Source organism: Protopterus annectens, chromosome 5.part1 (genome assembly GCF_019279795.1).
Source record: "Protopterus annectens isolate FY-2018-M chromosome 5.part1, PAN1.0, whole genome shotgun sequence".
NCBI lineage: Eukaryota > Metazoa > Chordata > Ceratodontiformes > Protopteridae > Protopterus > Protopterus annectens.
Window position 1 is genome coordinate 561,526,214 of NC_056736.1, and position 18,967 is coordinate 561,545,180.

Sequence of the window (18,967 nt, forward strand, 5' to 3'; positions counted from 1 at the left end):
TGCACAAGGCTTCCCCATCCACAAGTCTGGAAGGTGGACACCTTCTCCTTTTCATGGGAGGGGATGTTCCTTTATGCCTTCCACCCATTTCATCTGATTCACAAAGTCTTCCTGAAAATGCAGAAGGACAAACCAAAAATCCTGTTGGTGACTCCCTTCTGGCCAAGACAGCATTGGTTTCCCCTACTTTTCATTCTAGCCCAGGGCAATCACCGCTTTGACCTACTCACACAAGACAAAGGGTCTGTTATTCATCTCCACCTTCTCAGTCTCATTCTGACACTGTGGGCGATAGAGTTCTGATCCCCTTCAGGCACCTGTACTCAGAGTACGTACTCAATGTTCTGCAGGAGGCTGGAAAACCAAGTGCTAAAAGAAACTATTTATTTAAATGGAAAAGATTCTCCCATTGGTGCCTTAAGAGTAAACCGGACCCATCTCAAGCTTCTGTTCCAGTGGTCCTTTCCTACCTGTGTGAGTTGCTGCATTCACGGTTGACTTATTCTTCAGTACAAGTGCATCTCTCTGCCATTTCAGCTTGCCTTCCCTTGACTCTACCTCTGGCTTCTAAGTTAGATCTCAAGCTGTTTCTGAAAGGGGTCCTTCATATTAGACCTTCTTGTAAGCCCATTTCCCCACCTTGGGATCTTAACTTTGTGCTGGAAAAAAACTTACACTAGCTCCCTTTGAGCCAGCCCATTTTTCCTCTCTTAAATTCTGTACTTGGAAAATGGTCTTGTTAGTGGCTCTCGTGTATGCCAGGAGGGTCTCTAAGATCCAAGCCCTTATGGCTTTGCCTCCCAACCTTGTTTTCCATAAGAGTAGGGTTTCCCTTAAGAACTTAACCCTTCCTTCATGCCAAAAGTAGTTAATGAAATATCCTTAAACTAGCCCATAAATTTGCCTGTCTTCTGATCTCAGCCATAGAACTCTTCAGAAAGGACTTTGCATTCCCTGGATGTTCATAAGGAACTGAGGTTTTACTTAGACAAGACCAAACCCTTCAGACAGTCTGATCAACTATTTGTCTCCTTTCATCCTAGGGCCCTAGGTAAGGCTGTGTCAAATAGACAATTACCTCTTGGATTTCTAAGGCTATTGCATTTTGCTATTCCTTTCATGGAAAACAAGCATTGTTTACACTTCTCTTCTGGAGGCAGCAACTTGGTCCTCTGTACATACCTTTACCAAGCGTTACAAATTGGACTCCATTTCCAGGGCTAGAACAGGGTTTGCTAGGTCCATTCTGCAGGGTCTCATAAACCCTGCTCCCCTTCCTGCCCCCCACATTACTGCCTAGAGAGTTTTGGTACTCTCCCTAAGGTTAAGGATACTGCAGCATGGGAATAGAAGGACATAGAATAGTTGTGTAAGAACTTGTCATAACCATGGATGTCCTCCTCTTCCATGTTGCAGTATTCAGTCCCACCCACCTACCCCCCTTCTCTTTTGACCATATTATAAAATGGGTCCTTTCCCTGACTACTGGTTTTTGTGTCTGGCACTCATTTTTGTACTACCTTTTACTTCTATTCCTGGGGGCTCTCTCTATATGGCAGCCATTTCTGAATTTGGTACTTACAGATGTCATAGATAATGCCGGCATCAGTTTATGGCTCTTACATGTAACGTCGCACGTACTCCTGCTTTCAAGACTTTGGTATACTGGCTGGATGTCTGGTGGTGCAGGTAGCAACTCTCCCAAGGTTAAGAATACTGCAACATGGAAGAGAAGGCGTCTATGGTTATGGTAAGTTCTTACACAACTATTCTTTGTGTTAGTGTGGTTTGTTTTCATTTATATAAATGTATGATTACCTGTATCGTAAGTGATGGTTTAATAAAGATGTTTCTTGTTTAAAAAAGGGTAGGAATTGAATAATTTATGTAATGTTGCTTAGGTTATATGATATATAGCAGTATTGTTTGTAAACAAGAATTTGTTAATACAGTTTGATTACTTTTATATAAACATAAGTTCACCTATGTCACAAGTGATAATTCAGTAAAGGTGTTTAAAAATGTGCCAAAACACTTTTTCCTGGATTTATCAGGTACAAAATAATTTCATCTGCAAATAAAGCCAATGTTTCTTGATTACCATGCCAATTGTATCCTTGTATTTCTGAGTCCCTTATTTTCTTTTCCAATGCTTCTGAATGTAAACCAAGCAAAGAGAAATAGTACACCCGTCTGGTTCCACAGTTCAAACACAGCTTATCTGAGAGGACCCTTCCTTCATATGTCCTTCAGTTAAACCTTATTATTCTATCAGGGAATCCAAATGCTTCCAGTGCCCTACTCATAAAACCACAGCTTACACTGTCAATTGCTTTCTCTGCATCAAGACCCATGAACACCAGAGGTATTCTCTTACATTCTGCTTCCCTCTGGATCATCATTATTCTATTAAGGTTGTCAAATGTGTGCCTCCCTTCCAGAAAAACACACTGATCCATATCAATTTTGGCATTGTTTTAGCTAGTACAGACAACACTTTATAATCATGATTTAAAATTGAAATGGGTCTATATGAAACTGGGTCTGAAGGGTCTTTGCCATCTTTAAGTAACATAGCCACCACAGCTTTCTTCTATGATGATTCCCCTCCTTTTACAACACAGTTAAACAAAATTTTCCTGATCTTTATTACTTTTGTCGCTCTTAATTTCCTAACTTCCACCCCACTGTTTTTAACTCTTTATCTCCTTTCTTAACTGTTAGTTGTTAAACCTTGTCTATCTCTAAATCTTCAATAAATATTCCCATTTGTACTCTCTTTTGATTCCACATTTCTCTGCTTTATACAAATGTTCATAAAATTCCCAGAATGCCTCTAAAATCTCTACAGGATCTGTGGGTATTTTTCTTGTTATAGGTTCCCTAAGTTTGGCAACAACACTTTCACCTTTCTGTTGCCTAAGTCATGTTAAACGTTTTTGTGCTCTGGAGTTATCAAAAAATAGTTGCTTAATTGCAATCTTACTAACCTCATACATATTATCCAGATACTCCCTTATTTTCTGTTTACCACTCTGCATTTGCTCCTCCTCTTATTCTGTGAGATTCCCCAAATTCTGCAATACTGTAACCTTTGACAGCCCTTCTAAGTAATTTCTATTACATATTAACCATATCTTTTTTCCATTTTATTTCGACCCTGTTTTGAACTCCATTTTCTTTTTATCACAGTCACTGGCTATAACTTCAGAAGGTATTTCTATCTTCCCTAATAACTTTTGAATAATCTCCACTACCCACTAATTAAATTCCTCTCTTTTTAACAGGTAGATGGAAAAGTGCCACTGTCTTACTTTTACTTTATTACCTCACATTTCCATCTTAGTTTTTATTGGTGCATGATCAGAAACAGTTATTAGATGTGTGTCAAAGTTTCAATTAAATGCATATGTTCCTGCGTGAAGTTCAATTTCTTTCTAGTCTAGCCCAGTTATTGTATCTTGTGGAATAATATGTAAATTCTGTCAAGAGTTCTTACTACTTAATTTATATCTTCCATACTAAATATTTTCATAAATTTCTTTAGAAATCTACTCTCTTTTGTTACATTGTCACTTTTAGGTCCCTTTGATACATCCTCAGTATTGCAAACCAAATCCCAGTCCCCCACTTATAAATAATAGTCCCTGCTGAAAGTTGATTATTTCTTCCAAAATTTTCGTAAGCTCCAAAACACTAGATCTGAAGTAGGAGATTCATTTGTCTGCAACCTGTGGGTTATGGATCCGATATCGGATCCGAACCGGCATGGTTTACCAGCTATGGATCCGAGCTCTCAGCTCCTCCCCTCACCCATAATGCCCTGCTCTCCCTACATGACCTCAGATCGAGTTTGCCAACAGCATGAACACCCTGAAAAGGGTAACACATCATATGCAGGAAACTGAAAAGGCCAGGGGGATAGGAGGGCGGGATAGTTGCAGACAAATGAATACACCTACTCAGATGGAACGTTATGGTGAGTACATAACTTCTAAATCTGAAGTAGGAGATTCATTTGTCTGCAACCTGTGGGACAGAGTCCCCAGCTACCTGAACCTTGGGCGGCCATCATGGAAGGATATTCCGGAGCACCGGAGCCAAAGGATGCTCTACCCTAGATGTAAGATCCAACTTGTAGTGGGAAATAAATGTATGAGATGAAGCCCAAGTGGCTGCTGCACAAATGTCATCTAGAGGAATCCTAGCCTTAAAGGCGGCCGAGGTAGAGACTGACCGGGTTGAATGGGCATGTACACCCTCCGGTGCGGGCCTTCCAGAAGCTTGATAAGCCAATAAGATACATTGTGAAATCCAGCGAGATAATGAGACTTTAGAAATTGGCTTGCCCAAATTAAATTTAGCAAAGGAAATGAACAACTGGTCGGATTGCCTATGACCAGCCGTCCTGTTTAGATAAAATCTAAGTTGCCTGTGAACATCTAAGGAATGAAGCTTGTATTCACCCTTGTTTTGATATTTGGGAAAGAAAACAGGGAGGTTAAAGGTTAAAATTCATAATAAAGAAAACAGTTAAACAGTTATACATACTCTGACCATCAGACTCAATATAAGCACAGCAGAGTACTAGGGGAGAATGGAAGCCCATCTCACAGAGAAGTGACTGTGTTCACAGTCCTCTACTACATTTGTTAAAAGGATCATGGTGAAGCAATTGCAAGACTGGGAGAGTATGAGACGTTATATTCACAGCTCCCACACTGCAGTTGGATGATTTAAAGAGTGTCCCCCACAAGACAGCCAATACAAATCCCACTGTTTCTTCAAAATGGATGTTCAACTTGAAGTGCTTATAAAATGCATGCATGCATATTCAAGTAAAACTTCACAATACTTTGGTCAGATACATTTTTTAAAAAGGCTGCAGTGAATAAATTTGCCTCTGTGTGGTGAATGAATTTCTCTTAATCTAGTAATTTACCCTTTTTTCCTTTTCTGCAGTCGGCTAGCAAAAAGTTCTTCACCCTTTGGATTTCCATAGACAGCTGAAATTTTGTTTGAGTAAGACTAAGGCTGTTTGCAAATCTGAGCAGCTTTCTGTTGCTTTTCATCTCAAGTCTCTTAAGTTTGGCGGTTTCTAAGCAAGCCATATCCTCCTGAATCTCTTGTTATTCTTTTCATAGTAAAGGTTTTCTGCCTCTGTAAAGGCCCATTCTACTAGAGGTGTTGCTTCTTCAGCTGCTTTTTTCAAAGGCTTGGATACCAATTTCATCCTTGACGCTGCTGTTGGACGTCTGACCATACTTTCACTAAGCATTACAAGTTGGATGTTGTTTCCAGACTAAGAGCTGGGTTTGCCAGAGCTGTCCTGCATAAGTTTCTAGAGGGCTCCTCTGTGGCTTCCTCCTCCCAAGATGTCCTTCAAGAATGCAACTGCAGTCATAACATATGGGTTGTCCTGCCTCAGGCAGCCCTCGGTCGGCCGGATTCCAAAGTCTGAGTCCGACGTCGGCTGATGTCGCATTTCTCTCTCGACGTCAGAGCGGCTGGAGTATATAAGCATCAGCCGACGCCATTTTCTTCAGTCTTTCTTGCCGCGCGGTGCCCGAAGCAGAAGCAGTTCGCAAGTGCCGGTCGGTCAGCTCCTGTATTCTTCGAATCCGAAGTCATCAAAAAAGCTAAGTACCCTGTTGGGGACCTTTTCTTGCCTCAGCCGATGTCAGAAATTACTGAAAAAGTTAACAATTGTCTGTCTTGTGGTAAACAAATACCTCATAAGGATTTCCACTCTTACTGTCTTCCTTGCCTTGGCCCAGACCACGACGTCTCGGCCTGTGTCGCCTGTGCTCGCTTCAATAAGCGCACTCTCAGGCGCCGGGCGGTGTTCGCTGAAGACTTTTTCGGCGAAAAATTTGCTTATACAATGCCATCGGAACTTCCGACATCGCAAACTCCCAAGAAACGAAAAGACCGGGACCGACATTCTCGGCCCGCGTCTACCACCGACTCCACGCCAAAACCTACCGCGAGTGCTCCGGTTCCCCCTGAGACGGTTATTCCACCGCTCCGAACCGAAGACACTGCATTACCGACGACTCCGAGACCGGATACCACTCCGACGCCAGTTATAGATTTTCCTCCGGATACTGAAACCGAGGAAATGCCCGAGACCATTGCTGTAGATAAGGTCACTCCTGCACGTGGAGCTGCTAGGCTTCCTATGGCCATGTCTATTAAGGCCTACAGTCGTGCTAAGGCAGCCAGCAAGACCAAGCACCTTGCTGCTAAAACCTTACCTCAGCCTACTCCTGAGACACAAATCATGACTATGGCCGCAGACTTAATTTCCATGATTAGAGGTTCACAGGCCCATCCTGAGAGAGGATCCCAGCCTCCTTCTGATAAGAGGCCCCGGGTTGAACCCTCTGACCCTATCCCTTCAGATGTAGATTCTGAGGACTCTGTCCACTCTGATGGCCAGGAAGAGCTCTTCCAGACCTATGAGGACTCGGATGCAGAGGATTCCATCCCCTCGGCCTCCCCTCCTGAGGATATTTCTTTTGGGGAAGTTCTGCATACCATGAGGGAACATTTCAAGTGGCAAGGCCAGGAATATTCTGATTCCAGAAAGCCTTCAACCTTCCTTAAAAGCCCCAGCACAGGCCCTTAGCTATTCCTCCTGTGCTTGATGTTTTGGATGATCTATATTCTGACTCCAGTGTTACCCCTGATTCTCTTCCTCCTGCTCCAGCCAAGCCAGACAGATATTACAGGGTCCCTGAAACACATTCCCATTTATTCAGGGCCCATGCTGTTGATTTAGAAACTATTTCTCAGGGACCTAAAGGTGTTTCAGCTTCCACCTCTAAAATCCCTTGCCTTCCAACAGGAAGCTAGGTCATTAGAGAGATGGGGAAAAAAGGTCTACACCTCCACTACTTTATCTATGAGAGCTCTGAATTGCCTCTTTCATATGTTACAATATCAGGATTACCTGTTAGATGATTTACAGAAAACATTGGCCTCTCCTGATCCTTTAGACAGGAAGTCCTTGCAGGAAGCTGTACATAATTCTCAGCAAGTCAGCAATCACTTCCTGCAGTGTGGATATGATGCATTGGAAGCTTCATGTAGGGCAGCTATGACAGGGGCAGTCATTCGTAGACATGCATGGTTAAAAGAACAACCTCTACCAGATCATGTTAAGGCAAAACTTCTGGATGCACCCTTGGAAAAGAACAAGCTTTTTGGTGCTAATGCTAAAGATGTGTTAAAGTCCATCGAGGAAAAAGCAAAATCAGTTCAGACGGTCAAAGATTTCCTCCAGGTTCAGCCCCCCAGATTCAGCAGGAATTGGCCTTCAAAAAACTGGTCCTTTCCTAATCCTGAAAAATTTCAAAGGGGTAAAAACAGGCGTGGCCGAGGAAGAGGACAATACAGAGGTCCTTACAGGGGACGACAATGGCAGCCAGCAAACCAAAGAAGTGACACAGGGGTCTCCCCTGCCCCACAGGCACAATCTCAATGACTTTCCTCTACGTCCGCTGACCAAGGAGCAAATAAAAGCTCCCTTGGGTGGAAAATTATCTCTGTTTTCAGACAATTGGCACAGATTGACAAAGGACAAATGGATTTTGGACATTATAGATCAAGGTTACAGGTTCCATTTTCACACCTTACCAAGAAAACAAGGCATGCCAAACCTACTACAAAACCAGAGGGCAGAGGCTATCAAGCAAATTTCTCTGCTTGCTCAGATCAAAGCAATAGAAAGAGTTCCACAACAAGAACAAGGCCAGGGGTTTTACTCAAGACTGTTCCTTGTTCCAAGAAAAGAAACTCAATGGAGACCAATACTGGATTTGTCCGCATTAAACACTTTTCTCATAGTACCAAAGTTCAAAATGCTGACTCTACAGCAACTCCTTCCCATGCTGGGCAAGGGGTCTTGGCTGGTTACTCTGGACCTCAAGGAGGCATACCTGCATGTCCCTATCAGACACAGTTGCAGAAGATACCTCAGATTTATTGCAGGGCCAGAGCATTATCAATTCTCAGCATTGCCATTTGGCTTATCTACTGCGCCCAGAGTATTCACAAAATGCCTGGCTTCAGTAATTGCTCATTGCAGGCTCCAGGGGATCCAAATTTACCCGTACCTGGACGACTGCCTCATACAAGCGGACGACAAATTGATGTTGACAAAAAACTTGAACTATGTCATACAATTACTTCAGGCTCTGGGATACACAGTCAACTTCCAAAAGTCAAGACTTCAACCATCCCAGCAAATAACCTTCTTAGGAGCCAATCTAGACACAGCCTCTCAAATGGCTTACCTGACAGAAGACAAGCAAGAGAAGTTAACTCAATATTTCAAAGGTTTGGCAAAACTCACCCAGATGACTGCAAGGAGATTCCTACAGGCCCTGGGTTACATGGCATCCTGCATTCTCCTGGTTCCATTAGCAAGACTACACGAGAAAGCTTCAATGGTACCTAAAAAGCCTATGGTCTCAGCACAGCAACAACTTAGAGGCAACCATACCACTCATTCCATGCCTACAAAAGGAATTCCTATGGTGGGCCTCGGTAAGCCAGGCAAACACAGGTATGTCATTCAAAAAACCTCAGATAACACAGACCATGACCACAGACGCCTCAGACCTTGGATGGGGGGCGCACATGGAAGGCAGATGTATACAAGGACAATGGTCTCCAAAGGAAACACATCTGCATATAAACCAAAAGGAAATGCAGGCAGTAATGCATGCCATCGAGGCCTTTCGACAACAAATTCAGCAAGGCCATTTATTGATACGGACAGACAACACCACTGTGATGTGGTATATAAACAAGCAAGGGGGCACCCATTCTTACCCCCTTTGCAGACTGACAATGAATCTTTGGGAAAAATCACTGAGCCTAAACATACAGTTACAATCCCAGTTTGTTCCAGGCAAAGACAATGTGCTGGCGGACAGCCTAAGCAGGAATTTCATAAATCCACACGAGTGGAGGTTACATCCGAAGATCTTCACACAACTCACCTCGACATGGGGCAGGCCAGAAGTAGACCTATTTGCCTCTCACCTCAACCATCAGCTACAAAAATTCTGTTCAAGGACGTACCATCCATAAGCTTGGAAAATAGATGCTCTTTCATTCAACTGGAACTTCCTAAAAATCTATGCATTCCCACCTCTGCCACTGATGACCACAGTATTACTAAAGATCAAAGCAGAGAGACCCAAGGGGATCCTAATAGCTCCAGACTGGCCAAGACAACACTGGTACCCACTACTACAGAGCATATGTCACAACAAGAAGTGGGCCCTTCCACAATGGCCCCTACTTTTGACTCAACACAACTTCAAAACAGTGCATCCAAACCTTCAGACACTGCAGCTAAAAGCCTGGGAGATCCCATGAATAACCTCAATCTATCTCTCTCCAAGGAAGTTCAGCGGATATTAACAGAAGCTCGAAGACCATCCACCAGAAAGTTTTACTTAGCAAAATGGAAGAGATTCAGCATTTGGAATACCAGCAAGGGACATGATGCATCATTATCGAACATCCCACTCATCCTGGAATACGTGGCAGATATGCTACAGAATGGACTCTCATATTCTTCCATAAAGATAATGCTTCAGCTATTTCAGCTAGATATAATACCGATCCGCCTGTGTTTTCTCATCCTTTGCTAAGGCAATTCCTCAGGGGAATCAATAACATTAAGCCACCAAGAAAGGCCCCAGTGCCAGCTTGGGTCCTCAACTTTGTCCTAGAAAAACTGACTCTACCTCCGTTTGAGCCAGCAGCTTCAGTGGACTTACAATTTCTCTCATGGAAGACAGCTTTCCTGTTGGCAATTACCTCAGCAAGAAGGGTTTCAGAACTACAGGCCCTAATGGCAATACCACCGTTCATAATCTTTCACAGAGACAGGGTCTCCTTAAGAACCAACCCTACTTTTATGCCAAAGGTGGTATCTAGGGTTTCTTTAAATCAAGCTATTCATCTGCCTGCTTTCTTCCCCAATCCTGAGAACAAAGGGGAAAGACTGTTACGTACCTTGGACATTCACAGACAACTTCGCTACTACCTGGACAGAACCAAGACCAGTAGGAAGTCTGATCAACTTTTTGTAGCTTACGCCCCTGGAGTACAAGGAAAAGCAATTTCAAAACAGACTATTTCAAAATGGATTGGACATTGCATCAGATTTTGTTATTCCTTCCATGGGAAGAATGTTCCAGCCAATGTCAGACCACACTCCACCAGAGCTACAGCCACCTCTACAGCATTCTTAAGAGGGGTGCCTACAAAGGACATTCTAGAAGCTGCTGCATGGAGCTCCGTGCATACATTCTCCAAACACTACAATCTCCCTCTATACTCCAGATCCAGAGCAGGCTTTGCTTCGGCAATCCTGCAGGGTTTGATTGCCACACCATCTCTCTCCTAGAGCATTCCTCCTCCCCCAGCTAAGCTATGGTATTCTACCCATATGTTATGACTGCAGTTGCATTCTTGAAGGACATAGTACAGTTTTGTACCTACCATAAATGTAGATGTCCGATAGATATGCAACTGCAGTCGGATTTTCCCTCCCTCCATACCCCTCTATGCCTTGGGTCCTCTCCTATCCCTGTTTCTCTTAGCTGGGGATATCTGCTATGGTGTATCTGTTTATTGCTTACTTATTTGTCTGGAATCCTGTTTTTGTCTTCCAATTTGTGATTACAGCCTTCCTTGGAGGGCACCTGGCATCTGGGGCAAGAAACACTGAAGAAAATGGCGTCGGCTGATGCTTATATACTCCAGCCGCTCTGACGTCGGAGAGAAATGCGACATCAGCCGACGTCAGACCCAGACTTTGGAATCCGGCCGACCGAAGGCTGCCTGAGGCAGGACAACCCATATGTTATGACTGCAGTTGCATATCTATCGGACATCTACATTTATGGTAGGTACAAAACTGTACTTTTCCTCTTGAGCTTTTGTACTGTACCTTATGTAAAGGATACTGCAAGATTGATGTGGAAGGACATAGTACAGTTGTGTAAAGTCTTACCATAACAGTAGATGTGTAAAATCTTACCATAACAGTAGATGTCCTTCTCTTTAGTGTTGCATTATTCACTTCCTGCTTCCTCCCCCTTCTACTCTGCCCTATTCCTTCTGTCTTTCTGGCCTGGAATTCTTTTCCTCTTTCTCCTTCTGGATACACACATTACTCCTAGTTCCTAGGAGTGTTTGTTCTTCCTGGGACTTTTCACTTCTGAAGTATGTACATCTTGTATGTCACCTTTATGTGCCACACCTTGAGTGGGGAGCATACATCTGATTTACAACATCTATATATTCCTAAGGCTTTTGGTATACCATCCTAACGGTCTGCCCTTAGCAGGGAATCTCTTATGTAAAGAATACTACAGTTAAGAGAAGAACATCCACTGTTATGGTAAGATTTTATACACAAATGTACTTTCTTCTGACACCTCTTTCTTTGGACATTGTTTGGATTCTTATATTCAGCAGGGCTGTGGATGGAGTTTCTTGTTAAATCAGTCAACTGTAGTTAAATAGGCAACTATATTGACTATGTAGCAAAATGTGTGTGTATTCTTCAATGTTATTTTTGTTTCCCATCACTAACATTGATCTGAGTAATGCATGAACTAAGTACCTGTAGTTTACTGGTTTGTGGTGCCATTGTGTTCTTTGGCAGCAGGCATAGTGATCTGAGTGAAAAAAAAAAAAGTAGCAGTCAGCTGGGTTTATATCGGAACATCAAACACAAACTTCATCGAACAAGCATTATCGAATGCTGAAAACATCGAATCCCTTTCAATGGTAAGTTCAAATGGGGAGATCACACTGTAAGGGTATAGGCAGGGGGTAAGCACCCCTGCACCCTCACACCCCCCGCTACTTAAATATACCAACTCCGAGATCGCACTGCAGTGTAGGAAATGGAAATCTTCCATTTCCGCACTGTAGTGCACCGAAGTGCGATCCCGGGACTGGTATACTAAGTGCCAGGTGTGCATGGGGTGCAGGAGGTCTTGCCCCCATGCATGGAGCAAGTTGTCGTTCATCTGCACTCCACAATTTTTTCCCCACCTTCAATGTTTCATCGTTCAATGATTTCAGTTCAATGCTATCAGCTTCGATGAAGTCTGTGTTCGATGTTGTGATATACATCCAAGTCAACTGTATCAGAAAAGGAAATGGCATTTACCAATTTTAGTAGGACTTACTGCACACCATCTGATATAATAGATATACCTGTTGTATTTACGTTTTTAGTTTAATTCAGAGAACTGTAGCATTGTGTGTGTGAAGGAGTTGACAAACACTGAAGAATATTTTACTAAGAGAGTGGCTGGCCTACAGAAAATTTAGAATGGTAAATGAGTATATGAGACCAGGGTTTTACAAGGGTATGGTGTAAGGACAGGGAAGGCGTCATTGCTCCTCAGACTGAATTGTTTGTTTATTTTTTGCTCCTTGCAAAATTGAGCACTTTGTCTGTCACCACTGCACAACTTGCATTAAATATACCAGTTTATATCTGCTGCACAGCAATTTGTACTTCAGTTATGTGTTTTTTTCTTTCATGCAAGCTATTGTATGTGGTTTGTGACATTTGAAAATTGAAATGAGTTCTTGTTGATTTGTAATTTTGTTCTAATTTTTCTTTATTAGGTGGTATCTCATCTGAAGAACTAATTAAATATGCACACCGGATTAGTGCAAGCAATGCTGTTTGTGCTCCGCTGAATTGGGTACCTGGTAGGTTGATGATTAACAGTTCCAAATATAGTATGTATATCTTGGCACCTGCAAAGTCCTGTGGTTCTCTAACTTGAGTTTATCTCACCTACAGTGCATCAACTCTGACTGTGCTTGGCACTACAGAAGCAATGTATTTTAATTGCGATACTGAATTTATGGCATTCGCCACCACAATTAACAAGCTTAATTAGCTATGGAAAAAATGCATTTAAAGTAAGCAATTAAAGCAAAATGTTGCTTGACTTCTTCAATTAAAAGGACTTTTCTCACATCTAAGAAGTTTACAGTGTATATCTGTAGGCAATTGCTGCCTAGCTTCCCAGCACAGTTGCATTTTACACCTCAACAAGATATTTTTTTCAAATGTGAATGAGATAATTAACAAAAGCACCATTAATGCTATAAGTCATACTGTCTAAAATAAGAAAAGTGGAAGACCTTCAGAAGTACCTGGGAAGGATGAAAAAAATTCTTAACTATTTTGAATAGAATTGTTTCAGAACTGTTTTGACCGTAGTTTGTCTAATGCATATAAATTGTTTTTAACAGTGAACAACAGATCCAATGTTTTATCTATTTTCATTTGTTTCAATCATATGGGTTGTTGGATCTGACCAGCTCCAACCTCCGCAAGGACTGTGAAGCTTCTTCAGACCTAGAGGTCTGACTCCTCCCCTACCCATAATTTCCTTGCCTCCATTCTAGTTGCTGAGATCACATTTGCTGCTTGAAGACAGACAATGGACATGCAAAAGAGCTCTGCATTCTGCATGATGTATCCTTTTGGATTAAAGCTATTCCTCCTCGTCCTACCAAGAGAGTTTTCTCTCTCTTTTTTGTATTCAACATCCTTTCTCCGATTTTTGGCTAGGATAAAGTGTAATATTAGCTTTTAGTTAGTTTCCCTTAGGTTATGGTTGCTCTGTCCCTTTTTCCTTCTAGATGTTTGTTTAAAAAATGGTTATATATATTTGTCTTAGTACTGTTGTCTATTTAGAGTAGTATGGGTGTATTGGGTGTAACCATCACTTTTTCTTTAGGTTCCCCTCAACATGTCTGAATCTTCAGGATACAAAAATTGTTGGAAGTGTGGGAACAAACTTTCACCCCAGGACCCACACTCCAGGTGTGTATATTGCTTAGGCTTTGCACATCTGGATCTGGACTTTCAGTCATGTGCTGTCTTTAGGGCAAGAACCCTTAAGATGGGAAGGGACCATCTTGTTTTGAAGGGGCTTTTTCCAGCACAGACAGGGGCTACTCCTTTTAACCTTTTCTGCATCTTTCTCCAAGAAAGATCATCCTAAACCTAAAGATAAGGGGCAAGAAAAGCATATCATCATACAGTCATAACAGGGAGAAAGAAAAGTGCAAATCCTCAACTAAGTCTGCCAAAAAGTGCTCCCTGGAGCCAACAGGTTCGCTTGGGCCTGACCTGAAAACTGCTCAAAGATCCGCTCTGACAACTCCTCGTCAGATCACCTTCACCAAGAGTCAGATACTCACTGGGACCGGTGAATGCTATATTACACACTCCTATTCTCCAGGGAAGGAGATACTCCCTGTGACGTCCCCTCTCTGGGCTAGTAATCAAGATCCTGAATCTTTACCACTGACACTGGAGAGGGGCATTCACTTGGAATAAAAACAGATACAGTATTTCCAGATGCATCTCTCTGCATCAAGCACAATTTCCCTTAAGAGCGCACAAGGGACACACTCAGTCCGGGGTCTGGGTTTTTCTCTCTCTCTGTCTCTCCCCCTCCCCCTCTCCCTCCCTCTCTCTCTCTCTTTCTTTCTCTCTCCCCCTCACCCCCTCTTTCCCTCTAGGTCCCTAGTCAGACTCCCCACTGACACAGCTGTAGAGTTGAGTCCTCAGCCAAGTGTCCAAACCAAGTCCCTCCAACACTCTATGAAACCAGTGCTTCGTGTCCCTGATGCAAGCAGCTGACACACACACACACACACACACACACACACACACACACACACACACACACACACACACACACACATATACATATACCTAGGAAAGGCAGTCACAGATTTACTAGCTCTGCCCCTTCTGCCCAGACTATAAGGTAGTTACTGCCACCAGACACTCCAAAGCCAGCTACTATAAGGCTCATTTACAAGCGTACTCAGTTGTATTGAGAGAAATTAATATTAGTACAGATGGTAGTGTTTTGACCAATTCTGTAAGGCCTTCAGGAGTGGCTACAAAGTCATCAAAAAGATATGAGTACTCTCAAAGGTTAAAATATTCTCTAAAGGACCAGCCACAAAGTTTAAATATATTTAATAATAAGTAATAAAAGAAAATGAAAACGCTAAATATCTGTTTACCATAAACACCAGAGTTTCAGTCACAGGAAATATTAAAATAACACAGATGAGTAGATTTACACAGATACAGAAAAACAGTACTTAACTAATCTCACTATATTTTCCTGACTGATCTAAAGAATTACTATTCCCTGGTCACTTACTAGAGCAAGAAGTAAGTGAGGGATCCTTCAGTCTCATCTAGTATTAAAAAACATAATTTCACTGATAGATTACAGAATGACATCACATACTTCTGGTCATCTGACTTCTGGTTCCCATGCTACCCCCTTTCCTAGCAACTGACCCAGAATCATGCACATATGTGTCAATAATACACACACACACACACACACACACACACACACACACACACACACACACACACACACACACACACACACACACACACACACACACAGAGTTTTGTTAAGATCTGTTGCAGCTTCTGGAAGTTATAAAACAATAAAACACTTCCACTCTTCCTACATGAGCAAATAAACCATTCTCTGGCACATACATTCCATCTCTGGCTGCAGTCAGAGCTGTAAGATACAGTCTTTATGGCCTACATTAAGTAATTTAATTTCTTACTATTTTTCAAAGTTAGCTGGACTGAGATTAGCTTCTTCTCTTCCAGTATTCTCTGTTAACATGTATAGATTTCCTCAGTTACAACAGTACAGTCTGATACAAGTGTATATTTCTTTTCTGTCCAGGACACACTGTTGATAAATTTTTAACACAAGCAGCTTTACAAATAGATTTTTCAACACAAATGTCTGTACAAATCAGTGTGATATACAAATGGCATGCAGTTCTTTACAATATTCCAGCTAGCTGTGCTGGTATATCTTACACATCCACTGAACTACTACTTCTGGCATAGCTGGCAATACCTCACATTGTCACACTCCCAACCACCACATATTGCATTGTCCACACATTCATCTCAGTCTGACAGAGATGGATGTCGATAGAATGATGAGGATGTTTTTCAGGGGGCAATCCAGTATAAGGTTATCCCAGTTCCATCCCCAGGAAAGGTATCAAGCTCTGGTTATTGTACCACTCCACTGCTTGAATCTATACTAACTTGTCCTTTGGATCTGATGTTATTGAATCTGACTGGAACTGGGGCACCTTTGTTGGCACCAGAGCTACTGGTGACTTCTCTGACACCAATGCCGAATCAAGAGGAGACTGAGTCAAAGTTTCAGCACCAAGTTCTTGGGGGGGGGGAGTCGGCACTCAGATTCTTGGAGTTGTCTCTCCCTCTCGGGGCTTTGGTTCTAGACAACTCAGACATCAGATCAAGTTTAGGGTGGGGGGGGGGTCATCAGTGTCAAGTGTTTCCTTCCTTCCACGGATCGAAGGGTATCTTGGTGACAATGGCAGCTTCAGCCTTTGAGGCTTTTGAAAGGTGTTGTCAGACTACAAAGAAAATGTCTGTCCAACCAGTACAGCTCCACCCAAGCCCCAGCCAGGGTCTGCTTCCTGTCCTCATCTTCTTGTCAAACATGGACAGCCAATGTGAAGGGCTTTTGAGGAGATCTGCTTTCTCAGTTCCCTTTCTGATTCTGAACCCTCTGTTGCTCCCCCAGAAGGTGTTCACAGAAAGCAGACATGCAGATGAAGGCACTTAGATTCTTCTGCAAAGTCATTCACGGAAGGCACTGACTTAGAGGAAGGGGAAGATTCCCCTCACTCCCTCTCTGAAGATGTCACCATTGGTGATATTCTCAAATTAATGAAGTAGAAAGTGGGTGAGTCATCCCAAAACCCTTCACCTGATGAGTCAGTGTTCTTCAAAGCCTTTGGTTCTGGACAAACATCATCCTGAGTGGTACCACCTGTTGACCCCTTTGTCGATCTATTGGCTGAATGAGCATGGAAGTACCTTGTGGTGGTGGAGCCCATCCCCTAAAATGCAGATCACATCTTAGCTGTGCCTAAGGACAGGAAACACTGGAGTAAGGGTCCACTAGTAGATGCTGTGGTGGTAGCAGCAGCTACTAGAAAAGAACTATCAAAAGAGAGTTAGTCTGTTCATCCTCCTAGCAGAGTCTAGGGTGATGGACAGATTTGGGAAGAGGGCCTATGCATCAGCAACTTTTGCCCTTAGACTGCTAAATTGTTTGGCTCATTCAAACAGATTCCAGAGAGACTTGACCAAAGAGATCCCTCTCGAGGGTATTGCCTATGGATATTAAGAAAACAGTGGATTCCCAGCATTCCACTCTGCAGTCCTCCTCTAATGTGACCATGTGCTTGCTCTCCAACACAGCTGATGGCATGGCCAGAGCAGCAGGGACTGGCATTACCATGGGCCACCACACCTGGATGCATCTTTGTGACTTTGCAGAAAGCTTTAAGTTGTCCTTTGTAAATACCCCTTATGATGGTTCAACATTATTTGGACCCAAGGTTAAAGACACACTCTCCAGGAGTCAACAGGATGGTGAGACACTCTCTGCAGTGGGAAGTTTGCTTCTCAACCCCCACAAAGTTCTTTCTCTGGGAACCAGAGATTGGGGAAGACGATGTGGTTCCATAAATCAGATAATTCTTTCCACGACTCCCAAAGTGATAGACCTTCCCGTGGCAGAGGAACAGGCAGTGTTAATGGACGATGCTTTGGAGGCAGAGATGGACTGCATAATCAGGGTTTTCACAGTCCCTTTACCAAGAAAGCCTATCAGCACCCCTGAATGATTGCCCACCTGCTACACTGTTGAGACAGTTGGGGGTGCCTATCTTTGTATTCTCAAGCTTGGCACAGAATAACTTCGGATTTCTGGGTGCTAAAGATAATATCCAGAGGCCGTTCATTATCCGTTTCCCCTTACACCCCTGAAAAAGAAAGTCCACAGTGTTCCATCCAGTCAGTGGGATTTAGCAGCCATAGAAATTTCAAAGCTGCTAAAAAAAGTTATCCAGCATGTCCCCCATGACCAGTTAGACTCCACAGTCTATTTGTGATTCTTTTTAGTGCTAAAGAAAAATTGACAACAGACCCATTTTGGATCTCTGTCACCTAAACCAATTTGTGAAACAGACAAAATTTCAGATGGTTACAGTTCTGTCCATTTTACCTCTGCTGAGGAAGGGCAGTTGTATGTGCTCTATAGATTTCCAAGATGCCCACTATCATGCCAAAATAGCAAAGCAATGTCTTCACGACACTTTCTAATAGCAACGCACATCTTTTTTGCATTTTACCTAAACAACAAATGCAGTAGGTTTTTGCCCTGATCTCTTCACAGTGATGGTCACCAAGGGGCACTGTGGCCCCCACTCTTCCTGTATGCCTTTTTTCCTTTGCCGCTAGTGAACAAAGTAATACAGAAAGCAAGACAGTGCAAGGCAAGGTTCCAATAACTGTGCTGAAAATTTCCAAAGCTTTCCTGAAAGGTACATTTTTACTAAGACCCCCCCCCCCCATTAGAGACTCAGCACCTCCATGGGATGTCACCGTCATGCTTCAAGCTGTGAAGCAGTCTCTATTTGAACCCACAACCACAGCAGATCCAAAAATGTCTTACTCTGAAAACAATCTTCTTAGTGGCAGTGACATCAGCCATATAAATTCCAAGTTGCAGGCTCTTTCTTAAAGCCTCCATATCTGGTATTTTGCAAAGATAAGAGTTTCCCTTAGAGCTAACATAGCCTTTACTCCTAAGGTGGCATCCAAAGTAAATCTCAGTCAGTCCATAAACTTGCCTGTGTTTTTCCCCAGATATTGAAACAAAGGGAGAGTACTTGTTACATATCTTGGATGTCCACAGACAGCTCAGATTGTGCATTCACAGAACAAAACAATTCGGAAGAGCCCATCACACTTGTTCATGTAATTTTCTACACCAAAGTTGGG

At 42.8% G+C, this 18,967-nt stretch overlaps 1 protein-coding gene across 1 annotated transcript in view; it reads left to right on the plus strand.

Annotated features, from left to right (window-relative positions):
* MED4 (mediator complex subunit 4) overlaps positions 1 to 18,967 on the plus strand; it is a 472,011-nt gene that overhangs the window by 276,400 nt on the left and 176,644 nt on the right. Inside the window, exon 5 of the mRNA XM_044072829.1 lies at positions 12,679 to 12,765. Within this exon, the coding sequence (XP_043928764.1) occupies positions 12,679 to 12,765 (87 nt within the window). The remainder of the gene's footprint in view (positions 1 to 12,678; positions 12,766 to 18,967) is intronic.